We start from the raw sequence: 19,201 nt of genomic DNA, 5'->3' as shown, positions 1-19,201 counted from the left end.
ACAGACAATTTTTCCTTTTCCAGCTTTTATGGAGACCTGGAGTCATCCACGGATTCAGCAGTACTATCCTTTTCGAGGTATGAGGCTTTGGATTCTGGTGGCAAACTTCTAGGATACCCTCTTTTACTGAATCATAAAAGAAATCAAAAGAGCGGTTAAAATCCGATTCAGAATCCAAACTATCCCATGGCTGATCAGTCAAACGAGATTTAAGTAGACTGATCTCACTGACACCAAAACGAAAAAATGGGAGATTAGATGGCGAAACTTTACGGTGCAATCGATTATCAGTCCTATATCGTGAAATAGCAGGGAAATGATCAGAAATATCACTAATCATCACCAAATTATCTAAGACATCTAGTGACGAAAAAATATTATCAATAAGTGATGCATGCATCTCAGTAACCCGGGGTGGTATACAAACTGAAGGTAGAGTTCCCGCAGAAAGCATCATTGACAAAAAATCTGCAGCCGAAGCAGAATTTTGATCCAGCAGGTTAAGGTTGAAATCCCCCATAAGGATTAGTTCGCAAGGATGCTTTTGGACTAAGTCCAAAACCTCTTCCAGAATTTTCATAAACGAAGGAATAGATCCACTAGGGGATCTGTAAACCAAACCGACAACTAAATTCTTACAACCTGACTTAATCTCAATAAAAGGGATTCAAAGATTCCTTCCTCATTTCTACTCAAATCACTTCGGAAATTATATACAAGATGATCGGCAATATACAGGGCAAGGCCACCTTTCGCCATCCGTTTCCGGTTCATCCTCTCCATCCTAAATCTTTGGATATCTAAAAGCGTATCCTTTTTTGAATCCAGGAAAGTTTCACACAATCCAATAACATCCGGAGTTCCACCACTGACGATCCGTTTCAGCTCTTCAAAAGAGGAACAAAGTCCCTGAATGTTTAGGTGAAGCACAGAGAAAATACCATCTTGTTTAGAAGAGGCATAACCACTTAATTGCGAAACATATTTACTTTCAATAACCGATTTAGGATCATTATAATTCCTATTTCTACTTCCAACTGAATTATTAATTATACTTTCTATATCTAAGGGATTATTTTGTAACTCAACAAAACTTTCCCCCAAAGAGTTGACATCACCCTGGTCACTAAAAGAATTAATCATTTTACTTACGGTGGATACATGGCAAGACCTTCCTTAGCCATCTTGCAGCGGTTTATACGTTCCATTTTGTAACCATGGATATCCAATAGCATTTCATTGCCAGAATCCAAAAACGTCTCACATAAACCCACAACATCAGGCTGTCCATCAGAAACAATTTGTCTTAAATTATCTATTGACGAGGAGAGACCCTGAATGTTAAGCTTAAATGCTGTCAGAGAATAATTTCCTTTGTTAACCTCCTCTCCCCCAAAATCCGAAACATATTTACTGTAACAAATAGTGTTATTATTAATGGGACTTCTATTATCCTGACCCACATAATTATGTACGATACTAATTGCATCGAAAGGATTATTTTCAAGCTCGCAAAGCCGTCTCTCATGGCTTAAAAAATTCACAAAATCAGGTTTTACTTGGAGTCTATTAAAGTCACCAGATGAACCAAAAAGAAATCTTTACTTAAATCAATTGCAAAAGAAAAACCTGTCAAAGGATTACAAACAAACAAATAACTAATTGGACATCAGGTATTATCGGAATGAACCATTAGCACGGAAAGAGAAACAAAAATGAAAAAAATAAATAAAGTAAATAAATGAAAATCAATGAACTGTGGAAGGCATTTACAAATTAAGAAAAATACCAACAAGTCACATACTAATGCATTCACGCAAATAGTTTATTTTACGTATACGAGTTTCACCCGGAACTTTGGCTAGAACTTGTCCATGATCCGACCAAACACTTCTTGGACCAAAGGTGCTGCGAGCCGCGTTTAATAGATCGCGACGCTTTTTAGTTAGGTTTTCAGACACAAATACACCTGACTTAACCAACTTACTTTTTGCTGCAAACACTTTTCGAGCAATATCCAATTTTGAAAATTTCACCAGGATGGGGGCAATTTTCACATTCTCAGTTTGAGTAGCACGCATACGGAATCGATTAGCCTTTAAGAGGTCCATTTTTGTGAAATCTTGCACAAATAGTGTAATTTGTGTTATTACTTCATTAAGATTATCCATCAATTCCACATTGGGGTTTGGTTTCAAACCATAGGAAATTAGGGTATCAAGTAAGGTATCCTGCTCAAGTTGGTCAACCCTGTCTTGTATTTTAGAAATTTTATTTTCAAGCAAGTTCACAGCATTATAAAGTTTTTGAAGGGTTGATTCAATTTTTTCAAATTTAGCATTATATTCAAGGGAAATAGAATTATAAACTTCATTCACAATATCTTCACTGATAATTTCAGAAGCTCGGTGATCTTTCATTGTGTCTGATACGACACGAGAAATGTCATTCATTAAGTTGGACTTAGTGTCCATTAGTTCCTCTTGAGTTTCATTTATAATTTCCTTTAAAGTTGATGCTGCTGCGGAAGTCGGAGTTGACGGCGCTAGGCTGGATTTTACTTTAGTTTTAAGTAGAGACAAGTAGGTTTTACTCTTAGTCTCGAAAATATCAGGGAATAGGCGCTGCTCTTCAAAAGCCTTATTTACATCTTTATCTGTCCTTGTACAAGCTTCCTTAAAGTGCTCATTCCAGTTGCGGATATGAGCTTCAGCTATATTATGCTCAGAGTGGGTACCGTAGCAAAAGACTAGGTATCTAGCTTGATTTTTCTGGTCTTTGGTGGATTTAATAACTACTGATGGCCATAAGGGGTATCCCTGAAATGAAGCTAGGACAAGATCGAACTCTTTGTATTTTGCCATTATACAATCTGCAGTTACAAAGGGGGGGGGGCACTACAGGGAACAAACATCAACAACTAAATGTTCCAATCTTCTACCCCAAAGTACTCACGTTTGTAATATGTGCTTAGTTCCTTACACAAGTTCAACAAATTTCAGCAAGGACTATATCCGATTCAATTGAAAACTTGTTTAGCTCTTCACTCGTTGAACTCTGACAATGAACTCTGTACAGGTACAGTTAATACACTGAAACGGACGTAGTCACAAACACTCGTAGTCACAGTCACAGTCCTAAGTAGTCCACATTGCAATAGTCAGTAGTCAAAATCGTAAGTAGCAGTAAACACAGTCGCAAGTAGTAGCAGTCGCTCTAAAAAGCAGTCGTAGACGCAAGCCGTTGCAGTCGCAAGTAGTAACATTTGTAAAATCAAGCAGCCACATAGAAAGCGAAAAAAAAAAGAAAAAAAAGAAAAAAAAGAAGGAACTTCGGAATATTCAGAATATACTATAGCGTTGCCTATAGTAAAGGTCATACGGCTCAAATTTTTCAGTTTTTTTTCCAGAGGCACTTCATATGGAAGAGGTCGTCGTATAAACTTCAAAGGGGGCATATAAGTTTGGAAATCAAGAGTTCTAGTGCCCTTTTTAGGAGTCAAAAGTGATCGGAGGGCAACTAGCCCCCCCCCCACGCCCTTCTTTCCCCAAGTACATCTGATAAAGATTTTGAGGTAGCCATTTTGTTAAAAATAGTTCAAAGATCATATAACACAAACTCCAGGGTCAACACAAGCCCCCAGGGCCTGGGGCAGGCGTTGTAAGTTATGCCCTGAGGAAAAATATGGTTCTTATAGAAGGGATACTCGTAAAAACTTCAGAGATGACTCATTCGATTGGAAATCGAAAGTTCTAGTTCACTTTGTTATAGTCAAAAGAGATCGGAGGGCAATTATCCCCCCCCCACACACACACCCTTTTTTCGAATTATATTAGATAAAAATTTTAAGATAGCCATTTTATTAAAAAATGGTTCAAAGATCATATAACAAAAACTCCGGTGTCGACACAACCCCCAGGGCCCGGGGACAGGCCTTGTAAGATATGCCCTGGGGGCATATATGGTTCTTATGGAAGGAATGATAAACTTCAAAGAGCACTCATTTGATTGGAATTTGAAAGTTCTAGTTCACTTTTTAAGAGTCGAAAGAGATCGGAAGGCAACTAGCCCCCCCCTCCACGCCCTTTTCCCCTCAAACCAATCCGATAAGAACTTTGAGACAGCCATTTTTAAAAAAAAGACCATATAACGAAAACTCCGGGTATGCTCGTATAAACTTCAGAGAGGGCTCATTTGTCTCGAAATTGAAAGTTCGATTCACTTTTTAAGAGTCGAAAGAGATCCGAGGGCAGCTTCCCCCCCCCAAACCATTTTTTCCAAACCCATTCGATAAAAATTTTTAGATAGCCATTTAGTTAAAAATAGTTCAAAGGTCAGATAAGAAAATCTCCGGTGTCAACCCCCCAGGGTCAGGGGTAGGCATTCTAAGGTATGCCCTGAGAGCATGTTTGGTTCTTATGAAAAAGATGCTCGTATAAACTTCTAAGAGGGCTCATTTGATTGAAAGTTGAAAGTTCTAGGTCACTTTCTAAGAATCAAGAGATTGGACGGCAAGTAACACCCCCACGACCTTTTTCCCCCAAACCCATCTGCTACGAATTTTGAGATAGCCATTTTTTTTAATAGTTAAAACATTAGATAACAAAAACTCTGATGTTGACAAAACCCCCCCGGGCCCGGGGATAGGCGGTGTAAGTGTTTTTCTGGGAGCGTTTATGGTTCTTATGAAAGGGATGCTCATATAAACTTCAGAGAGGGTTCATTTGATTGGAAATTGAAAGATCTAGTTCAATTTGTAAGAGTCAAAAGAAATCCGAGGGCAAATAGCCCCTCTCCCACACATCCTTTTTTCCCCAAACGCATCCGACAAAAATGTTGAGATAGCCATTTCGTTAAAAATAGTTCAAAGGTAAGAAAAACTCCTGTGTCGACGCAACCCCCAGGTCCCGGGGGCAGGCATTGTGAGTAATGCTATGGGGGCATATATGGTTCTTAAGGAAGGGATTCTCGTATAAACTTCAGAGAGGGTTGATATGATTGGAAATCCCCCCCCCCACACACCCTTTTTTCCCCATGCCCATCCGATAAAAATGTTGAGATAGCCATTTCGTTAAAAATAGTTCCAAGGTCAGAAAAAGTCCTGTTTCGACGCAACCCCCAAGAGCCCGGGAGCAGGCATTGTGAGTAATGTTCTGGGGGCATATACGATTCTTATGGAAGGGATGCTCGTATAAACTTCAGAGGGCTAATTTGACTGGAAATTGAAAGTTGTCTTTTACTTTTTAAAATAAAAAGAGATCGGAGTGCAACTAGCCCCCCCCCCCTTGCCATTTTTTTCTAAATGCATCCGATAAAAATTTTGATATAGCCATTTTGTTAAAAATAGTTAAAAGATCATATAACAAAAACTCAGGTGTCGGCACAACCCCAAGGACCCGGGGGCAGAAGTTGCAAGTTATGCCATGGGGGCATATATTGCTCTTATGGAAGGGATGTTCGTATGAACTTCAAATAGGGCACATTCGATTGGAAATTGAAAGTTCTAGTTCACTTTTTAAGAGTCAAAAGAGATCGAAGGGCAACTAGCCCCCCCCCTCCACGTCCTTTTTTTCTCAAACCCATCTGATAAAAACTTTGGGATATCCATTTTTTTTTAATAGTTCAAAGATCATATAACGAAACTATGGGGGTCGAGACAACCCCACAGGGCCCGAGGGCAGGGGTTATAAGTTATGCCCTGGGGGAAAATATGGTTCTTATGGAAGGGATGCTCGTAAACACTTCAGAGAGGGCTCATTTGATTTTAAATTGAAAATTCTAGTTCAGTTTTTGAAGTCAATAGAGATTGGAGGGCAACTAGCCCCCCCTCCTTTTCCCCCAAATACATCCGATAAAAATTTTGAGATAGCCATTTTGTTAAAAATAGTCCATAAGTAAAATAACAAAAACTCAGATGTTGACATAACTCCCCAGGACCCAGGGGCAGGCGTTGTGAGTTATGCCCTGGGGTAGATATGGTTCTTATGAAAGGGATGCTCATATAAGCTTCAGAGAGGGCTCTTTTGATTAGAAATTGAAATTTCGAGTTCACTTTTTACGGGTCAAAAGAGATCCGAGGGTATCTAGCCCCCCCCCCCCCCCAACGCCTTTTTTCCAAACCGAACAAATGAAAAGTTTGAGATAGCCATTCATTTTGTTAAAAATAGTTCAGGGGTCGGATAAGAAAAACTCCGGTGTCAATACAACCCCCCAATTATGCATTGTTCTTATGAAACTGATGCTCGTAAAAACTTCATAGAGGGCTAATTTGACTGGAAATTGAAAGTTCTAGTTCAACTTTTAAGAGCCAAGAGATTGGAGTGCAACTAGACCCCTCCCACTTCTTTTCCCTCAAACCCATCCGCTACAAATTTTGAGATAGCCATTTAGTTCAAAAATTAGCTAACAAAAACTCTGGTGTCGACAAAACCCCCCAGGACCCGGGGGGTAGGCGTTGTAAGTGCTGTCCTCGGGGCGTATATGGCTCTTATGAAAGGGATGCTTGTATAAACTTCGGAGGGCTCGTTTGATTGGAAATTGAAAGATCTAGTTCACTTTTTAAGAGTCAAAAGATATCCGAGGGCAACAAGCCCTCCCCATACCCTTTTTCCCCAAATCCATCAGATAAAAATTTTGAGATAGCCATTTCGTTAAAAATAGTTCAAAGGTTAAATAAGAAAACCTCCTGTGTCAACGCAACCCCCCAGGGCCCGGGGGCAGGCGTTGTAAGTAATGCTCTTGGGGCACATATGATGGAAGGGATGCTCGTATAAACTTCAGAGAGGGCTCCTTTGATTGGAAATTGAAATTTCTCGTTCACTTTTTAAGAGTCAAAAGAGATCGGTGGGCAACTAGCCCCCCCCCCCTCCAAGACCTATTTTCCTCAAACTCATCCAATAAGAAGTTTGAGAGAGCCATTTTTTGAAATGGTTCAAAGATCATATAACGTAAACTCCGGGGTCGACTCAATCCTTCAGGACCCGGGGGTAGATAGGCGTTGTAAGTTACGCTCGGGGGGCGTTATAGAAGAAATACTCGTATAAACTTTACAGAGGGCTAGTTTGATTGAAAATTGAAAGTTCTAATTCAGTTTTTAAGAGTCAAAAGAGATCAGAGGGCAACTATCCCCCCACTCCTTTTCCCCCAAATGTATCCGATAAAATTTTGAGATAGCCATTTTGTTAAAAAAGGTCAGATAACCAAAACTTCGGTGTCGATACAACCCCCCAGGGCCTGGGGGCAGGTGTTGCAAGTTATTCCCTGGGGACATTTATAGTTCTTATGAAAGGGATACTTGTAGAAACTTCAGAGAGGGTTCATTTACATGGAAATTGAAAATTCTGGTTCAATGTTTAAGAGTCAAAAGAGATCGAAGGACAACTAGCCCCATCCTACGCCCTTTTTTCCCCAAACCTATCCAAAACAATTTTGAGATAGCCATTTATCTTAAAATAGTTCAAAGGTAAGATAACAAAAACTCCGTCATCGACACCCCCCCCCCCCAGGGCCTGGCGGGCAGGCGTTTTAAGTTATGTCCTGGGGCTGTATCTGGTTCTTGTGAAGGGGATGATCGTATAAATTTCAGAAAGGGCTCATTTGATTGGAAATTGAAAGTTCTAGTTCACTTTTTAAGAGTCAAGAGAGGTCCGAGGGCAACTAGTTCCCGAGTTACTGCTTTTGACAGTTACTGCTTGCTTGCACATAGTGCCGTTTAATTTAGTTTTATATCCTCATTAACTATCCCTGAACTTTTCAACTTAATAGCCCCATTCCATTCCTGAGATAAAGTATCTATAGTACTAGTAGTAGCTCTGATAGTTTCAACTTAATACCGTTAGCCGTTCCTAAGATGTTGCTAATACGCCCAATGAGTGTTCGAGGAAATCAGTTTTTTGGCATCTTTTGCGAACTATTAGCTGTATGACGTCATGACATGAACTTCAAAATCTAGAAAAAAATAGTGGTTTGCTTTTTCGGTCTTCTAACCTCCTCCATTAAGTCTCCATTTAACGTTGCCTGTGATTTAACCCTTGCCCTGAGGGTTGTGGGGGAGAGACCTCCTCAAAAACATATTTTCTATCTGGAAATCAACTACGCTGAACAAAATGGATATCTCAAAATTTTGATTGGATGTGTTTGGGGGAATGATGAGCATGGGGGGGGGGGGTTAGTTGCCCTTCAATCACTTTTGACTATTAAAAAGGGCACTAGACCTTTGAATTTCTAATCGAATGAGCCCCTTTTGAAGTTTCTACGAAAACGCTTTCTATAAAAAACCTTATATGCCCCCAGGTCATAACTTAAAACCTTTGCCCTGAGGGTTGTGGGGGGGGGTGTCCTCCTCAAAACATATTTTCTATCTGGAAATCAACTACGCTGAACAAAATGGCTATCTCAAAATTTTGATTGGATGTGATTGGGGGGATGATGGGCGTGGGGGGGGGGGCTAGTTGCCTTTCAATCACTTTCGACTATTGAAAAGGGTACTAGACCTTCAAATTTCCAATCGAATGAGCCTGTGTTGAAGTTTCTACGACAAAGCCTTCTATAAAAACCTTATATGCCCCCAGGGCATAACTTAAAACCCTTTCCCTGAGGGTTTTGGGGGAGTGTCCTCCTCAAAAACATATTTTCTATCCAGAAATCAACTACGCTGAACAAAATGTCCATTTCAAAATTTTGATTGGACGTGTTTGGGGGATTGATGGGCGTGGGGGGGGGGGGCTAGTTGCCCTCGAATCACTTTTGACTACTAAAAAGGGCACTAGAACTCTCGATTTCAAATCGAATGAGCCCCTTTAGAAGTTTCTACGACGACCCCTTCCATATGAAGTGCCCTACTCTAAAGGAAAAAATATTAAATAGTACATTGTGCAAACATCATTTTTATATGCCCTCAGGGAATAACTTAAAACCCTTGCCCCGAGGGCTGTGGGGGAGTTTCTTCCTTAAAAAGATATTTTCAATCTGGGTATCAACTACGCTGAATAAAAGGGCCATATCAAAATTTTGAGTGTTTGGGGGAATGATGGGCGTGGGGGGGGGGGCTAGTTGCCCTCCAATCACGTTCGACTATTAAAAAGGACACTAGCCACTCCCATTTCCAATCGAATGAGCCATTTTCCAAGTTTCTAAGACGATTCCTTCGATACGAAGTGCCCGGATATGGAGAAAAAAAAAACACATTGTGCCCACATCGTTCTTTACTTAGGCAGCGCTAGCGCGCTGCCTATGATCAGCAGAACTTCAATTTGACAGCGACCCATATAGCAACTTAAGAGTACAATTTTGTGTCATTTGTATATTGGGAATGCAAGGCGGGGTACTGGAGGATCGTAGAGAGTTTTTAAGGGCTAATTTAAAAGGTAATTTTTATATCTGATCGCTTTCTTTTTACAATTTGATTCGATAATAATAAAGTAAATTGAAATTTACAATTTCATAGGCTAATAAAGTGTCCTATAGTACCCGGAAATTGCACGTTATAAGAAACGGAAAGACCGAGAAGAATGAAAAGGGGACTATGATAATCTCCACGGTTCAAAACCCTAATCCTGAGGTTTACTTCCCATATTCCTCAATCCAAGCCCCCCTTACAATAAATCAAAAATGGTCTACGGATAAGTAGAACTAGAAGGCTAATGCAACATGATAAAGCTCTGTGAGGGCTAATTTTAAAAGGTAATTTTTATACCCAATCAGTTTTTATGAAGTTGATTTGATACCACCATCATAAAGCACCGTTTGACACCAAAAAGGGTACGGCATATTTTTTTCCATTTTTTATTAAAATACGAAAAAAACATTTCTCCGATAAAAAAATGCAAAAAAGGTATTTTCAAAATCTAGACGGGACAAAACCAAGGGGTACAAACACCCCCCTTCGATTGCCAAGAACTACAACTAGCACACATGCAACATTGCAAAGAGATGTTTAAAGGTTTAAATCAAGTCATTGATCATTGACAGCGCCATCACAGAGACCCATATAGCACCTTAAGAGTACAATTTTGTGTCATTTGTATATTGGGAATGCAAGGCGGGGCACTGGAGGATCGTAGAGAGTTTTTAAGGGCTAATTTAAAAGGTAATTTTTATATCTGATCGCTTTCTTTTTACAATTTGATTCGATAATAATAAAGTAAATTGAAATTTACAATTTCATAGGCTAATAAAGTGTCCTATAGTACCCGGAAATTGCACGTTATAAGAAACGGAAAGACCGAGAAGAATGAAAAGGGGACTATGATAATCTCCACGGTTCAAAACCCTAATCCTGAGGTTTACTTCCCATATTCCTCAATCCAAGCCCCTCTTACAATAAATCAAAAATGGTCTACGGATAAGTAGAACTAGAAGGCTAATGCAACATGATAAAGCTCTGTGAGGGCTAATTTTAAAAGGTAATTTTTATACCCAATCAGTTTTTATGAAGTTGATTTGATACCACCATCATAAAGCACCGTTTGACACCAAAAAGGGTACGGCATATTTTTTTCCATTTTTTATTAAAATACGAAAAAAACATTTCTCCGATAAAAAAATGCAAAAAAGGTATTTTCAAAATCTAGACAGGGCAAAACCAAGGGGTACAAACACCCCCCTTCGATTGCCAAGAACTACAACTAGCACACATGCAACATTGCAAAGAGATGTTTAAAGGTTTAAATCAAGTCATTGATCATTTCAGCGTGCTTTTTGCAGATTTATAGAGGAAAATAAATTACAGAGCCGCAACAAGCGGTGATATAATTTTGAAGTCTTGGTTACCATATAGTCTTACATTCGCACCATGCAATAAACCCGTGATTTGAGAAAGAAAATAGTATAAAGAGGTTTTATTTATAAGAGGTTTTAGGCTCGTGGTTACGGCTGTGCCTTGTGGCTTTGTTGTCAAAAGCACAAATCCTGGATGGAACATTTTTTAATGTGTATTCTATTTCAATAACCATTTCGTTTCAAGTGATCCGTTCTCCCAAAATGTTAAACTCAAATAAGCAAAATAATGAAAACATAAATCTCGGTAAATTATTTGAACTGCACATATTAAATCATTTCACAGATAATTGAATTTTTTACTAGCAACTCATCAAACATGTGAAGGATATAGACTCTTTTGTGACAAACACTAGATTTTATAAGACAAAAGAGAGATGCGAAGTCCAATCTACATTTATGATTCTTCAAAAGGGTAGGCTACCTAGAATTTCATTTTTCCAACTGAATGGACCCCCTTAGAAGTTTCTATGACAGCTCCTTCCATAAAAACTGACCTAGCAAGAAATAAGAATAACACATTGAAACCATATTGCTGTTTATATATATGCATATATGTATATATATATATATATATATATATATATATATATATATATATATATATATATATATATATATATATATATATATATATATATATATATATATATATATATTACAAATATTGAATTGATAAAAAACTTAACCATACATTAAATTAATATGTTTATAAATTATAAAAAAAAAAAAAAAAAAACCTCAGATTATTAGTTAATTGACTTACCTACAAAAAATCTTATTAGAATTAACATGTTTTGTTATATTCACCCTTTAGTATTTCTGCTTTATTTACAGAAAAACAAATAATCATTGTAAAAAAATCTCAAAAACCTTCAGTTTCCAGGTATGAATTGAGCATGGGGTCAAAAAATATTTTCAGTTTTTACATCTACAATATTGTTTTTAAAGTTTACATGATTACTATTGTTAAAGATAGTCTTTTTGGTCGCAAAATATATTGGATTAACCAAGAGATTGTTATGGATGGTTACTGTGAAATTCACAACTGTCACAACTCATTATTCTTATAAAAGCTTTACCATAATTTGTTTTACCAATTTTACAAATTCAAAGATGAGGTGAAGTAAGAAAATGATATATGAAATTGACATTAGCAATGTTTCCTTAGTGGCCTCTAATTTGTTTTCCCTTTTTTCCCATACCCTTCGTATAAATGGAGTGGTTGTTGGAACTCAAAAGAGGACTCATTCAATTGGAAATCAAAATCTAGCACCCATTTTCCCCCAAAAATACGAGTGGATTAAATAGAAAGAAAGAAAAAATGCAAGACTTACTTCTGCCCAAAAACAGACAATCAACGAAATGCACGTCAAAATCACTGGGTAAGAGGCCCTTAACAAGGAAGAGGCCCAAGCATCCTGGTCTGCGTCCTGAAATAAATTAAATTTCGTGTCAATTGTGCTTTATTAAAAACGATATGTTCTTCAAACAAAATGCTTATTATTTGTCACCACAGCAACAAAATATAACTGAATTACTACTAAATAAAATTAGGACCACAATTTCTCGGAAGTACCGAGAAATGAACATTTTTTTAAGATGACCATATTAAATATGTTTCCCTTCGACATAACGGATGAATTAATTGGGACACAAAACCATTAAAGCTCAATTATAATTGCTTTTGTAAGTAATCATTATTTTCAGTTATTCAATTTTTAAAAGCATTCATTCAATGCGATAAAACACAACCCTTCATAGCTCTTGATTCAATACGAAACCAGCTTACTAACTTCATTTCCTACCTTACCCACAACAGTGTTATTCTCGTACATTTCTATTTCTCTTTAACTCTTTCTTTACTAATAATTTTGGCCTTGTTTCCATCTTCAACGGGTAAAAGTCTAGATTGACAATTCCCTCTCAGTCTTTAACATACCAACGCAATATTTTGCTATTATGCCGTCTGGCTGCATCTTCTAGATCTTCAGCAGTTTTATCCATGGGATCCACTTCAACCCTCCTTAAATTATATTTAAAAATATGATTTAAGGAGGGATGAAATGGATCCCATGGATAAAATTGCTGAAGAACTAGAAGATGCAGCCAGACGACATAATAGCAAAATATTTGTGTTACCTGATAAAATAATACAGTATTTCTGCATGCTGTTCGATGACTACGGTTATTACACAAATATTTAATTTTATGCTTATAGTTTTAAGATAATTGTAATTGTATACTGATAGTTACGAATGTCAAACATTCCTAGCTGCGTTTTTAACTTTCCTCCTTAAGGCTTTCTCTTTACCTCTTTCTTTACCAATAATGTCGGCCCTGTTTCCATCTTTAACTGGTAAATATCCAGATTGACAATTCCCTCTCAGTCTGATACATACCAATGCAATATTTTTCTATTATGCCGTCTAGCTGCATCTTCTAGATCTTCAGCAGTCTTACCCACGGGATCCACTTCAACCCTCCTTAAACATTTTAAAGCTTTTTCTACTTTCCTTACATGCCTCTTATTTTCACATGATCTCTTACAATATCACTGAAATAATCTATGTACGAGCCCCTCTCTTCTCTACTAGGCTTAAGGCTTTTTCACTAACATTCCTAGCTGCGTTTCTAACTTTCCTCCCTAAGGCCCAATCTACTACTTCACAAACTATTTTCCTAAAAGTATTCTATCCAACTTCTATATTCTCTTTATTATGTTGTTGATTTAATATTCTTCTGTTCCTGGATAGTTTCTCTGAAATTCTGAACCTAGAATCTATCAACGTCATAACTTCCCAGAAGATAGTTCCCCTTTCCTAAATTTCAGCTTAGGTTAACCCTATGACAGAAGGGGTAAAACCAGCAACTAGCATCCTATTTCTAATACATTCTCACCCTAAGCAAGACTTAGGAGCTTCATATTCATCATGCACTTCCTTTATATGAAACCAATCCTTCCTCTCTCAGTAAATAAATTCCGTATCACTTACTTTCATGTTTTCTACCCCCGGAATATGAACTTCAGAAACTCCAAATAAGTCCAATTGAAAACGTCAGAATTCGTAAGTCAAAATGTCAATACAATAATTGTTTTATGGCGTTGTAACATTCCAAATTGTAATTTCCATATTACTTTAATCATTGACATTATTATGGTCACAGGAAAAGCAGTGAATCCCAACCCAGGTTATGAAAGGGACTATTACATGCTCTCAAATCCAAACTAAGTGCTTAAGCCAGCTTAGAGACGGACAGAAAAGTCCTTGGTACCTCCAATATGTACGGAGGCTTTGTAAAACCCTTGAGCCATCCTAATTGTCGCTAGGCTAAAATTTAACACCGGGATACCACCTACCCCGATTTCATCCTAAAAGAAACCCTCACAGGATTTTAGCTTACAAGCTAAAATCATGTGTGAAAACAGCAGCTACTATAACTATAAATCAACCAATTAATCGGCGTTCAGATGCGTGTCTAGCTAGAACCCCATGCCTAGACATGTGTCTGGCCAAGCATCAACGTCTAGGCAACTAACGTTCCCAAGTAAGATTTGGTGCTTGGCTAGACAAGTTACAGCTAAGCATCCATTTCTACACTCTAGAGCTCAAAGTCTAGGATTTTCGATTACAGCCAATCAGAATGTGTTAAGTTCCACTATTTTCATCACCTATGTTTGTATTTTAAACCGAAATCTAATTTTTTTATTCTAATTAATTGTTTTGTTTTTTTTTCATTTTAGGCAAATATGCAGCACCATACATAATATTGAAGCACACTAAGGCACACTGTTTGGCCTGTTTCACCCATTATCTTGTGACAGCAAAAATAGGGATTACAATTTGGAAAGTTTTGCCCGCATAAGCTCTCTTGATTGGCTAAAAGTGACAACTATAATCCATTTGAAACTAAATTTGTAGTTTTAGCTAAGCACTGAATTCTTCTTGTGAACGGTAATTTCCTATACAATGATTTCCGGCGAGACACGTGTCTAGACATGAGATTCTAGCTAGACACGCATGTGAACGCCGCTTTACAGAAAGTGACCATTCAGCACTGACTAGAAATCCTGGATGTTTCAAAAAAGTATGCAAATTCAAATACATAATAGAATTCGAGTTTGGTCAGATATGGAGCCCTTTTGAAAACTTCAATTATTTGATGGTGTTCATGGCGTCAGGTTCAGTTGGCCATTGCGGTTATTTCCCATAAGGTTTCAAATTGCCTTAGAGAAATAAACATAACGCTCTGACATTCTGGAGGGTTAGACGAACGAAGAATTAATAAATACACAACAGGCTGAGGAGACCTTTGGCGTATTCAGCATAAATTACATGATCTTTCAACTGAAATTTCCAGCTTCAATTACGTCATATAAAAAAAGTGTCACCAATATAAATTTTTCTCTGTTGCGATAAATATTTGAACATGAAAGCAACCTTTTTTGGACGCAAAAACTTTTTATTTATAATCTGACATAGGTCATGCATATTGTTATTTTCCATGTAGGATATGGGAGCAAAGAGATAATGGGCGGAATCAAAATGTTTCCAGTGGCATCCTCGCTTTAGAATGGCCAATCGTAGGGTCTTACTTTAATGTCATCCATCTTTTTGTTTTTTAGGAGGGCATATATATTCTTGAGAATACAATCGACCAGAACACCTTCATATCTGCCCCCATTAAATTGGACAGTTGGGAGAGGGTTTAGTCAAAAAGCACTTGCTTTATTCAAATCGGCCAAGAGAGGATTAGAAACGTGGAACACTTCGCATAGAAACCTTTGGGATTGGGCATTGTTTTTTGCATTTTTAACAGCTAGCCAAGAACCGAATTCAGGGTTATACCCTAACCAGAGAACCAAAAACTGTTTCTCATCTCTATACTTTTGAACTCTAAATAAATGTACAAACTGATATATACCAATATATTTATTTTTTTGCAATTCATGAACATGCCATCCTCCAGATCTGATAGTCTTCAGTGTGTCCATAAATCCAGAAGCCCCAGTCTAGTCTCCAGAATTTCTTATTTTGTAGAGGGGAGCCCTTAGCCTTTCCATAGTGGCTATCACGAACCTTGGGATTTCACTGACCAATGTAGCTAGGTTAATTTTATAAATAGTATTTTGCTAAAATTAAATATAAAAAACAAGTTTTTTTTCAACTGAAAGTAAGGAGCAACATTAAAATTTAAAACGGACAGAAATTATTACGTACATGAAGGGGATTGTCCCCTCCTAAACACCTCGGTCTTTACGCTAAAGTTTTTGAGTACTTTAAAAAAGCTTCTTATTGTTCTAATAGAAGTTTTTCCTAATTAATAATTGTTCTAATTATTGACCCTTGTGTTTCAGAAGTCTTTCTTAAAGAATTGGGACAAAATTCAAATTTTAGCGTAAAGAACGAGGTGTTGAGGAGGGGGCAATCCCCTTCATATACCTAATAATTTCTGCTTGCCTTAGATTTTAATCTTGCTCCTCACATTTAGTTGAAAAAAACTTGTTTTTTATTTTTAATTTCAGATCGTTTTTAAATAATGCCAGGAAATCTGGCCCCACCTCCACGGAGAAATCCCCCTCCCCACGGAAATATTATCTAGACAATTCAAATACGGTGAAAATTTACTACGGACAATTACCCTTAACAAATCCACACGTAAAATTGAGACAAAAGAGAGAAATCAAGACATATAAGAAGAATTTTTGTTAGGACTTCTGGCAAATTTCCCAATGTGCAATTTCCCCTGACAAGTTCATCCCCTGGAAAGACTCCCAGCAGAAAATTCGCCCCCCCCCCCACCTATAAATGTATACATACTTCCCAATAAAAAAAAATACTAGTGTTGAGGTGTGTGAAGGAGTACAGTGGATTATTTGGATTGTTTTTTTTTTTTTTTTTTTTTTTTTTTTTTTTTTTTTTTTTTGTCGTTACAGTGACTCCAGTAGCAACTCAGCAAGGAATTATGTATTTTTATTTAAACACATATACATATATATATTTTTTTACACCATCAGTATTTCTGGTATATTTAATTTGTGCTATTAACTAGCATTAAAATTTTCTCTTTTTTTCTTCTATTCCTAGCACGCCCCTACAACAACTTGCCTTTGCAAGTTCATGGGCAGGCTAGAATATTTAGTTGAATTATTTTGTTTTTTCATGTATTATATATGTATTATATATATAAATATATATATAAATATATATATATATATATATATATATATATATTATATTGTATATATATTACATATATATATATATATATATATATATATATATATATATATATATATATATATATATATATATATATATATATATATATATATATATATATATATATATATATATATATATATATATATATATATATATAATATCATGTATATATATATATATATATATATATATATATATATATATATATATATATATTTATATATGCATTTTGTCAAGTTCTATTTTTTATTAATAAAAACTAAACTATGCGTAAACAATGGGCAAATTTTATACCTTAAAGACCTTTCCCCAGGGGATATGGGGGGGGGGGTCATGTTATATCCATAGGCATAGTTGGTGGGCCTTTCACCTCTGATAAGCAAAATGGCTATTTCAAAAGTTTCGGGTAGAATAAGCCACCTCACGAAAAAACTAATAAACACGCATCCTTGACCTTTCTTCTGGCAAAAAATATAAAATTTTACATTTTTGCAGATAGGGTCTTGAAACCTCTACATTATGGTTTTCTGATACGTTGAATCAAATTTTCTCAGGCTCGTAGCCTTTAATGGGTAAAAGCAAGGCATATTTGGGTAATATATCGACAATAAATTTTTGCTTCGAAGATACCCAATTCACCCCCCTCCATCAGGAAACAATTAAAGGGACTCAAAGATTTCCAAATTACCGGTGTGTTTATACAGCAGAAGACAAAATGCTTCATTCGTCCTTCATTGTCCTCAATATTGACAAAGTAAGCCCCGAAATCAAAGATAGAGGGATCATTTAAGCCTTTATAGTTAGAGCAGGTGAGAAAATAGTGTGACATTCTCAAGGAAAACAGAGTCTAATTGTTTGTCAGCTGGGGCTCCCTGCCAACTAGGATTGGTTTCAAGGACACGGTCTCCATGAAATACATATCCACACCTGATTGAGCGCTCAAAGTCCTCTATCATATTCAACTGTAGATTGAAATATCCTGCCAAACCAACTACCAAAGCTGAGTACATGATAAAATAAACATTGAATTTCGAGGCAAACTCACCAAAATAGTGACAAAAAATGATTTTAGCGACTGCAGCCGATTCCTGTTTTGCACTAGATCAGTTAACTGTCTAAATAGGTCATGTTAGGTATCTTAACTAGAGCTATTCTAAAAGAAAACCTTTTGTAGACTTTATCCCTCTTAAAACATGATTTGCTGGATCAGTGCCCCCTTTCCTTCCTTTTAGAAAACAAAAGCACTATCCTTTGCACTCTCCATAGTGCACAATGCACTATGCACTGTCCTTAACAAATGCCTGGATGCCTACTGTATAAGCACAACCCACTATAATTGAGGTATACTATATTATTAGTCGACTTTTTCATTGACAAAATGAAATACACTGAACACTTCCCTTAAATTGTACAACTTTTCGCAGAATTCCCGTTTACTATGAACTTGACCTCTCCTCCCCCCAAATTGTTTTTCGTACAGCAATCGAACAAAGGATCATACCAGGTCGGGAATAATAAGAAAAAAAAATAAAGTTAATAATGGAATACACTAAATAATAAAATAACATGCTGCGACAAGCAGTTTCCCTAACGTTAAATATATAAATAAATCAAAAAGTTCGTGGTAACGAACTGTAAGCAAGGAGCGACGGGGCTCAATAGTAGCTGTAACTCTCAAAAATGGAATTTGGATACCGAAATGGGTACCGATAGATTTACAAAAGATTCGGCTTATTATGCTGATTCCGAATATATAAACTTCATTAAGTTTAGTGTTACACATCAAACGCTAAGAGCCTGAATAAATTTGCCTCGTTTTCCAAAAAGGGGGGAAACACACCCTAAGAGTTGAAGAATATTGATGAAAATCACACCATCAGATTCAGCGTATCACAGAACCTCGTTTCATGGCTTTTAGTCTCCTATCTGCAAAAAATGAAATTTTCTATTTTTTCCGGAAGAAAGATCACGGATGCGTGTTTTTTTTTCTTTTTTTTTCCAAGCGGTGATCGTATCGACCCAGTGATCCTAGAATATCAGAAGAGGGCACATTTGAACGGAAATTAGAAGTTTTAGTGCCCTTTTTAAGAGACCAAAAATATTGGAGGGTAACAAGGCCCCCTCCCCCGCCCCTTTTTCCCAAAATGTCCAATCAAATTTTTTAGATAGCCATTTTGTTCATTATAGTTGAAACGCCC

The 19,201-nt window shown here is 36.9% G+C and overlaps 1 protein-coding gene across 5 annotated transcripts in view; it reads right to left on the bottom strand.

Moving 5' to 3' along the window:
• LOC148939651 (uncharacterized) overlaps window positions 1–19,201 on the bottom strand; it is a 128,047-nt gene that overhangs the window by 56,508 nt on the left and 52,338 nt on the right. For all 5 annotated transcript variants that reach the window (XM_089107050.1, XM_089107053.1, XM_089107052.1 and 2 more), the window contains exon 4: window positions 12,114–12,209. In XM_089107050.1, coding sequence (XP_088963176.1) covers window positions 12,114–12,209 — 96 coding nt within the window. The remainder of the gene's footprint in view (window positions 1–12,113; window positions 12,210–19,201) is intronic.

This window comes from Artemia sp. Qi Xiang Cuo, chromosome 21 (assembly GCF_049724085.1).
Source record: "Artemia sp. Qi Xiang Cuo chromosome 21, ASM4972408v1, whole genome shotgun sequence".
NCBI classification, from domain to species: Eukaryota; Metazoa; Arthropoda; class Branchiopoda; order Anostraca; family Artemiidae; genus Artemia; species Artemia sp. Qi Xiang Cuo.
Note: the sequence above shows the minus strand (reverse complement) of the source record. Positions and strands in the feature narration are given on the sequence as shown.